The sequence below is a fragment of the Habropoda laboriosa genome, unplaced genomic scaffold (genome assembly GCF_001263275.1).
Source record: "Habropoda laboriosa isolate 0110345459 unplaced genomic scaffold, ASM126327v1 scaffold102, whole genome shotgun sequence".
NCBI classification, from domain to species: domain Eukaryota; kingdom Metazoa; phylum Arthropoda; class Insecta; order Hymenoptera; family Apidae; genus Habropoda; species Habropoda laboriosa.
The window spans coordinates 2,248,085-2,257,612 of NW_017100262.1; the positions used below are offsets into that span (position 1 = coordinate 2,248,085).

Here is a 9,528-nt window from a genome sequence, read left to right on the forward strand (position 1 = left end):
TCGAAGCCGGCGGATCGAGACTGAGCAATTTCCATGGGTAATGCCACCCGTTTGAGAAATCAGGAAAATACCTCGGGCACGGGTAATCGCAGGAACGTGTCGTAGAATTTGTTGATATTAATCAACGTCGACGGAGAGCGTCGCCTGCGGTCAACCTAGCCAATGATCCATCCGATGGCTACTTCTGCCACGGGTTGAACGGACGTGGGCTATTGACGAAGGTCGTCCCCTAATTGCGAATTGATGGCCGGTTTTCATGGATTCCTCGCGGAGAGGGATCTGAAGAGTTGCACGAATCACGGACGGTGGTTCGTTTTAATGTAAAGTAAAACGAAATTCAATTGCACGTTCGGGGCGCAGTGGAATGTGAAATTTTTGTCGAGTTCAGAGTTGGAGGCGATTTTTGTGAAAAAGCAAGTTGTGGTGAGTCTTGAGCTTCAATCTGCTGCATCTGTGTTTTATTATCTTTTATTTGGAATGGAAACGAGTGACGAAGGAGTAGTGATTTTTATTAACCCTTTGGCTCAAAATAACGAATCACACTTGTGGTGCAAATTATTGTCAAATCAGAAGCGGCAGCAATTTTTACAGAGAATTTGTTGCCATATCTGTGGTTGTATAATACGTGATGATAAGTTGAATAGGAATATATTTTATAACAATAATTTCATAATAACTATAAACATAATGATAATCTGATCAACGGTCTCTTATCATGTCTCGCAATAAATTCTCACGTACTCTCTGATATCAATAACAACGCGGTTCTACTGTTTCACTCCCTGTTTCTCTGTATGATCCGCTCGTTTTCCAAATCTCGAGACGATTCGACAAACACACTACATTCACGCCATCACTCACAACATATTATTAAACCAATTCCACAATATCTAAGTTAGGTAAGTCTCGCCTTTGTATTTGTGTTATTTTGAGTAATAAAGGTGTTATTATTTTCTGTATTCCATTGCTTCGTAATTGGAGTAAAAGTGAATGGTAAAATAATGAACGAATCACACTCGTACTGCAAATCGCAGTCAAAATATGACAAAAGAAATATTGTAATAAACGTGAACAGTAACTTTATTTCCCAACTGTATTTCGAACTCACATCAAAAAAATCGTAAGATAAAGGGTTAAAAGCAAGGTACCACAGTCCAATAAAAACAGATTTCCCTCCATTGGAACATCCACACAGCAGAAAAAAATTCGCCTCAACCGTGACCTCGCGAGAGCAAGGCTGGAACCTCCTCGTTTCATAATTGTCGCTGATGAACGTTCGTGAAAGGAACATGCCTTCGTGAAAGATGAACGGTCGGTGTATCTCGTTGCGCAAGATGGTCAATCAAGTTCGTAAATGCCGGTGATTAATCCAGCATCAATCAAGGAGAACAGTGTGATTCTTCGTTCCATCATTGTCCACTTTGATTTTTCCTTTTTCTTCGATTTTATTTCATTAATAATCCTTAGAGAACCACGAAGGAAGCACGAGCTCGTTACTATCCGGCAGCACGCGAATTCGATATCACAAACCCATTCGTCGTTTATGGCCTCCCGTGACCGCGTCTCTCTCTGTTACGGGAATCGACGATGGGGAAAAATTCGCCAGACGAAAATCCTCTTCAATTTTTCTCTGTCGTCGATCGTCGTTAGCGAGTCGTGGAAATTTCTCTTATTTTCACCGAGTTTATCGATGGATAAGGGGGTAAAAATGACGGGAGGGATGGAAATTAACGTGGGTTTGCGTTTGATTCGGTAATTATGATAGCGGAACCGGTGATCTCCAAGTTTGCAATTTCGTAATGAAGATATATAGGAGAGAAGGAGGCCGTGTTGAGGCTGGACAAAAACCGAGGAACGAGGTTACTTTCCCTCGGACAGCAACCTACCACAAATCCGCCGCGTTCACTCATCAATCATAAGACACCGCCACCCAGGGTTCGCGTGGCGAGTGCAACTGAAACGCGAGTGGTGCAAACGCTTCGTTACGTCTCACTTAGCGCGGCTTGGGAAAATTTGTTAACCTCTTTGTGTATGACGGAGCTGAGGGAAATTTTGAGAATCTCTGACTTTGGGGATTCTAGTCTTAATTTCCTCGTGATTTGCTTCCACATATATAAATCTTAGCGCATCTTAGGAAAATTTTTTAACTTCTCACAGATGACCTGGGTATTTTATATTTTGGAACTGAAGAAAAATTTGAGAATCTGTGATTTTTGGGGCTCTACGTCCGTAGTCACGACGCCCTTTTAATTTCCTCGTGAGTTGCTTCCACATACATATATAAATCTTATACCGCGTCTTATGAAAATTTGTTAATTTCTCAACGACGACCTAAGAATTTTATATCTCGGAGCTGAGGAAACATTTGAGAATCAGTGATTTCCAGAATTTCCCACCTTAATTTCCTCGTCGTGATTTTCTCCTTTCGATGAGTATTCCACGTATATAAATCTTACCGCGTACTATGAAAATTTGTTAACCCATCAACGATGACTTAAGTATTTTATATTTTGGAACTGAAGAAAAATTTCAGACCTGCGATTTTGGGGACTCTACATCCACAGCCAAGTGATTTCCCCCTTTCAATGGATCTAGAAATCCCATAATCCCACATACATTAGCACATTTCCCCTCTTTTCGTGGAATAAGTGGATTCAGAAAATTTGAAATCTGCGATTTTAGAAACTCTACATCCACAGCCAAGTGATTTCCCCCTTTCAATGGATCTAGAAATCCCATAATCCCACATACATAAGCACATTTCCCCTCTTTTCGTGGAACAAGTGGTTCGAAAAAATTTGAAATCTGCGATTTTAGAAACTCTACATCCACAGCCAAGAGATTTCCCCCTTTCAATGGATCTAGAGATCCCATAATCCCACATACATAAGCACATTTCCCCTCTTTTCGTGGAACAAGTGGTTCGAAAAAATTTGGGAACCCGCGACTTTCGATTCTCCACGCCCACAACCAAGTAATTCGCTCCTTTCGACGAGTACAGTCCCATTTCCGATCCCACATACATAAATACATTTTTTCCTCTTTTTGTGGAGCAACTGGTTTGAAAAAAATTCCGTAAAGAGCGTCCAAGTGCTCGCGAGCGTTTCATTCGAAATTGCCTTCCTCCAGCTTGTCACTTGCGGCTAACCGCAGGCACATCGTGACCAGGCTGCGTGCACACGCATCGTCAGCCAGAGACAGTTGAAAATTACCAGGTATCCCTTGGTCGAAACGCACCAGGGAAGCTAGACGACGCTGCTCCCCGGTTAATTAATTAAGCAAGTACCGCTGGCCTTGAGCATCCTTCGCTACCCTTTGCTACCATGGAACGAAGAAGAGTACGAAGGAGACAAGTACTCGTGAAATTTAACCAAGTGGAAATTCGTCCATTTGTGCGAATTTCCTGTCTGACGAAGACTCGTCGAGTAGATCGTAGGTTTCTTGTAGAACACTGTATTAGATCTTTTTTCGAAACGATCTTTCGAGACTTCGACGAACGTGAACACATTGCTAAATTGATTGGGTAGATTTATCATTTACAAGGAATAATATTTCATTCTTGTACAATGTTCTAAGGAATATTGTTGCATAATATCGTTAGATGTAATGGACCATAAATCGTTCAATTTCACATTATTACAATCGCGACCCTTTTTTACATTCTCTTTGGCAATGGTAGACCCTCTATTCAGCTGTGATTCGTTTTGCTGGGAATGCGTTTAAAATTGCGTTGCAGTGTTTTACCGAATTTTCAGAATTAGTATAGAATCTCCGAATTGTGGCATCATTAACTTGGTCCTTTCAAATGAAAAATCGTTCAATTCCTCAATCAATAAAATTCCCTTTGGCAATCTTAGACACATATTCAACTATAATTCGTTTGTTCGAGTGTTGCAAAGTGTACCAGAATTTTGAGAATAAACTGATAATCTTCCAATTGTAACATCCTTCCAAATAAAAACTCGTTCTATTTCACATTATTGGCACACTTCGGCAATTTTCGACCTCTATTCAGCTCTAATTTTGATACCGAGGCTGCAATCTTCCACTTGTAATACCATTTTATTAACTTCATCCTTCCAAATAAAAAATTCAATTTCACATTATTACCATTACGATTTTTCTACAATTCCCTTTAACAATCTTAGGCCTCTGTTCAACTCTACTCGTTCACTAGGCAATGTTACATCCACAGAATTTTGAGACGAACCCCACAACCTTCCAACAGCGACACAATGTCATCACCAAATTATCACCTTCATCTTCCCAAAAAAAATTCCAAAAAAACCCACAGCCTTTCGCCTTCCTCCCATCGTCCCGTTGCACCAAACGAAGATCATTGCCGTTCACCTCGCAAAAAATCATCACCTCGATATCCGCGAAGTAGGAAGACAGAGTTGCACCAGGAGTAATCGTAATTTTCGTAATACGCGATCGAGTTGCAGCAACGAAAGAGAGAGAGAGAGAGAGAGAGAGAAGGGCGAAGGGGAGCGAGGGCTGGCCGACCGGAAGCCACGGTTTGTTCAACCGTTGAACCTGCTCTCGTTTAATTCCGCTCACGGAGCGGCTTCGAGGCAAACCAGGGCTATTATATCGCTGCGCGGAGCGAGGATGACGTTACGTATCCCCGGGCTGTCCGCCTCGCGATCCACCGACTATCTTCTCTCCTACGTTCCCTCTTTCTCTCGTTTTCTGATTCCCTCATTATCTCCTCGGCCTCTTCCTTCCACACGTGACACCCAACGTTCACATCGTCCTCTGCTCTCTTTCACGCTACGAGGAGTTTCCTTTCGCCGGTTCAAACGGGACTGGGGAACTGAGTTAGGTCATGGTAGATTAACCTGCGGTGGACCTTGCTAATTTCCATCGGCAATACCGCGAAGATGCAAGTGTTCGTACCAGAAACATTTTTTTTTCTCCCCTTCAGTTTCTTTCCAATAATTAAGTGTCAGTACTTGTATCAATAACCGAGCACTCTTTTGCACATTCTCACTCGAAATATTTCGTCTTCGCATTTCCTATTCCTGTTTGCTTCAAGTTTGGAATTGTTATTTGGCACATTGCCTATCCCTGTTTGCTTCAAGTTCAGAATTTTGTTATGAGAAAAGTACGAAAATTGGACGATAAAGTGAACGACAATTGTGGTTATTGACACAGGGGTTAAAATGTACTTCAGAGGAGAATTGGTTGATAGGAAGCAACGTAAACAAAAGCAATGTAACGTTGCTTCTCTAAGTATAAGAAAAATATTGCGAATTATAATAGAAATTTAAACTGGCGTTTAAAAATGTGACTCGACATAGGAGTACCTGTGAATAAAATTGACGTCGAGTCACACTGGACAAAGCAGTGAAAAGGGTTAAGAAACCTCGTCTAATTTTTTTCACAATTTCTCCTAGCAAAAGTTGCTTCTATCCTAGAATTCTTCTCTCTCTCTCGTAGAATACAGAGCGTGTAATTAAACGTTAGCTGGTGATAGAATAGTGTACGGCTGTAAGGAAGGTAGAAAATATCGCTACAGGTACTAAGGGTATTCACGTGCAAGAATTTATGTTCAGAGATTGAATGAGAGTGAGATACATATAGTTACATGTATATCACACTTGGATCTAAGTAATAGAGTAGCTAGGCCTCTCTCGGTACAACCTATCTGAATACACTTGTTCTCTATGCACATTGAACTTCGAGGAAGTTCAGCTGTATATGGAATACACGTTCCATACCAGAAAAGAGAGCCTACTTGGCCAGCACTACACCTTGAATTACAACACAGACATCACTTGAAGTGCGGAACGGCAGTTCTGCGTGTGTCACAATGTTGCATAGAATCCTTGCTAACGCTCCTAACTTGGCTAAACGTTCAATTCGAGAGCGCAGAAGCTACAACTATTCTTCTCAACGTATCTGCACGCTTAAACTCTGCTTGAAGGAAGAAAAGAATCTACTGAATTCGTTCAACTCTCGTCAACACGTTCACTGCCAAGTCAGGTTTGCATGTGCTTTCAGGAGGCGAGGAAGAAAAGTTTCTTCATTGTGGGAATGATGGTGTAGATAGGCAGGAAGATAGAAGTGCGAATGAAGAGTATATCACGTGTGAATGTTTAGCTAAAAACCATAGCTGCATGAACGAAGAATATTTGGGTTCGAGAGATAGAGGTGTGAAAGAAGAGTGTTTGGAAGGAGAGTGCTAGAGTATCGGGTGAACGGAGAATGCTTGAGCAAGAATTCGAAGAATTTTTGGCTAGAGCGAAAAAAGTAGGGAGCTAGAGAAAGAAAGAACGCGAGGGTGTAAGGATGAATAAGGGTGAAAGAGGCGCGCGAGGATCAGTAAGAGAACAATCGATGAGAGAAAAGTCTGTGCGTAGAATATTTAAAATTTTTGAGAAATATTTAAAAATAAAATTTGATTAATCAATCGAGATCTTCAAAAGCTAATATCCCAGCACGTCCAGGGTATCTATTTTACTTTAATTATTCTAAAAATTTGAGGCACTCCGGTTCCCGATGAACCTATCGAGGATGAGCAACGTGTTAATTACCGAAACGCGGAAAAATCGCACAAGTAATCGCGATCACGTCGAAGGGGCATGTACCAGGGTAACAATAATAACACGCAATAAGCCTGGCAGCTTCCTGAATGGCACAGGTGCGTTTCCTAGATGCGGGATTATGACGAGGGGCGATGAAACGAATAAGGAGTCACTGCCAATAGGGAAACACTTGGCAACCATTTATAACGGCCAGTAAAACGCTTCGTTAAAGCATTGACCCCGGCCAGGGATCCTGTAAATTTAACGATTCCCGGACAAACTACGTTCTAACTGCGTCGTAACCGGTGCACGCCTGTTCCTGCCTCTATCACTTCCTATTCCACCATTCATGCTACCATCTCTGTGCTCGCGGTTCAAGCGTGGTCAGACCGCTGGCAAATTAATTCCCTCGGAAGGGATGTACATGTGCGTCGGTTGGTTAAATGGGATTTTTTGAAGGGGAAGTTCCTCTCCCCGAGGAAGCGTTTACGAGACGACAAAATTGCCCCAAGTGCCGGCAAAAAGTGGAGACTTAATGGCGGAACAGGTAAACGATTAGGGAAGGATTAGAGACTACGGGTGTTATAATGGTCAAATGGCAACGTGGCTAATTCGTAGATACGGAGAGAATTACGAGCGTTGGAATGGTAGGAAGTGTAACTTTTTTTTACAGGATAACTCTGGGAGACAAAATTATGCAAAGTTATTCGTCGTTTGGAATGGTAGAAAAATGGTACTCACGAGTTAGAGGTAGAGCGTGCCAACACGTCGAGGTGCCACCACGGTGACAGCAAGACGTGGTCCACATTTAGTCGGCGGTAGTGGTGCTGCTGTAGCGGGTGGTGGAGTTTCCGGTCTCGCGCAGCCGAGGCCACTTCCGCCGCGTAGCTCCCATACTAAATTCGTCAGGGAGCGTGGTCTGCTCAAACGCCGTGATCTGAGTGTTCAATGTGCAATTTAACGTCTATAGCGACCTAACTATCGATCTCAGCAGTTTCAAGATTAATCGAAAGATGAAACACGAAGTAAGAAAATATTTGTGTAAATTTCATACCTCTTTTCTGGTAGCTTAGCACCAGCACCAGAGTCCCCCGACGTTCTACCCCCTGAATGGCTCGAATCCAGCGTTCCATCTAGCTCCATAGCCTGCTGAAGGTTCGTCAAACTCTTGTATCTGATGTTGAAAAGCGGCGATCCACCCTTGTACCCAGGTGGCGTCTCTTTCAACGGCGACGCGCTCTTTTGCCTCATCAAAGGACGTCCTCTCTGCGTGCCACTGTTCTTCACGTACAGCTTCGCCAACGGCGGCTTCTCGACCCTGGGCTGCGGTGCCTCCTTCACAGCACGTCTCGTCCTCTTCTCGGCCTGTATCTTCTTCGTTGGAATGGTCTCGATGGGCGGTGGTTCCGGTCTGTCGTCGAGCAGAGGCGCGATCGTCACTGTGACAGGCGTCAGAGGTGGACTGGAGCCCTGTGCACCGGGTAGAGGGCTCTCGTAAGGCGACCTGACGCTCTTGGGCAACGGTGCGAAGCCGCGAACGTAATCGTAGATCTGATCGATCTCGTCGTACTCTTCTGTGCAAGCCGAAGGTGGAACGCGATTCTCGTCTCTGTATCCCGCGTGTCCGGAGGACGCCTGATGGCCGTTGCTGTGATAGTGATGATGGTGATGGTGGTGGCTGGCCGTGTTTCGATGGTAGCCGAGCGGTCCGTTGTCCGAGTTGGTCGAGGATCGCCTGAGGAAGCCCGAGCCGCTTCTAGTTTGCCTCGAGGGCTTGCTCTCGCCTAGGCGACCGTCTAGCACGTGTGCACGATCGGCTACGTCGGCAACCAGACGGGAAGCACGCTCCACGAGCCTCGTGAACTCTTGCATCGACCTGAGAGCTTCCTCGTTCCGCGCTTTCACCAGCTTCAACGGGGCGGCTAGAGGCAGAGCCACAGCTGCACCCTCTCTCTGCAACGGCAGCGCGAATACGTGCTCCTCCTCGAAAGTGGACAACAACCTGAGCTCAGGGACGAACTGAGACGAGGATTTCAGTCCTCTCGGTGGCTGACCGTGCACCAGTCTGACCGTCAATGGCAGACGTTTGCTGAGCAACGCTCTGGCTGTGTGCACGCCGCTGATGTTGTCCTCGCGAGCCAGTGCGCTGAAACGACCGCGTTGCTCCATTCCCAGCAGCACGCTCTCACCTCGACAGTCGACGCAGCGTAGAAATCTTCCACGACCCGGTAGACTGACTTCCCCCGCTGTTACTATTGTCTCTCCAGCTGCCAGAGTCCTCGTTCCCTCAGGGACCACTATGCCGGACTCGTCGTCCACTCTGCAAGCTATTCCACGGACGGTTTCTCGCACGAGAGCTCCCTCTTCGGGGCATCTTCGACAGAGTTCGTTCACGGACTCGATTCCACGCACAGCTCTGCCTTCCTCGCTTAGAATTTCGAAGTAACCGGCGTAGGAGTCGGGAATAGCTAGTCGAGGTCCTACGCCAACCACTCTACGCCCTTCTTTGATCTTCACCGCTTGAGCGACGATCTTTCGTCGACGTCCGGCGGATACGAGAAGGGCAGTACTCTGCAGACTGGGCGCAGGAAGCGTTGGTACACCCAGCCCGCCGTACTGACCCTTCGTGATCTTGATCACCGCTGGCAGACGATACTTGGAGACGAATTCACGCAGGTACGTCACTTCCTCGGCCCAGCGTGCCGCCGCAACGACGATCTGACCGTCAGTCGCGGCCATCGCGGCGCTACAACGCCGCCCAGCCTTCTAGCGAGAGGTCCCAGGACGGAGGGCCCGTTCAGGGCCCCGGCGGGCGATGATCGCTACTGACGCTCCTGCTGATCGGCCGCCGCGTCTCTATGCTCCATCTGGAATGCAGATCAGTGAAGGAACGTTAGTTTCGTTTCCTGGATCGGGGATCGTTTGTCTTATTGACTTAACGCCTTTGCCTTATGAATTTTTCATCGATACCTGTGATACCGTTTTCATACTCATGCGA

The 9,528-nt window shown here is 45.5% G+C and overlaps 1 protein-coding gene across 1 annotated transcript in view; it reads right to left on the reverse strand.

Annotated features, from left to right (window-relative positions):
- The window catches only part of LOC108572935, a 48,164-nt gene extending 38,895 nt beyond the window's left edge, over positions 1-9,269 (reverse strand). The window contains exons 1-2 of the mRNA XM_017935277.1: positions 7,585-9,269; positions 7,272-7,467 (exon numbers count right to left, since the gene is read on the reverse strand). Of these exons, the coding sequence (XP_017790766.1) occupies positions 7,275-7,467; positions 7,585-9,269 (1,878 nt within the window). The 3' untranslated portion in view covers positions 7,272-7,274. The remainder of the gene's footprint in view (positions 1-7,271; positions 7,468-7,584) is intronic.
- Between the last annotated feature and the right edge of the window lie 259 nt (positions 9,270-9,528).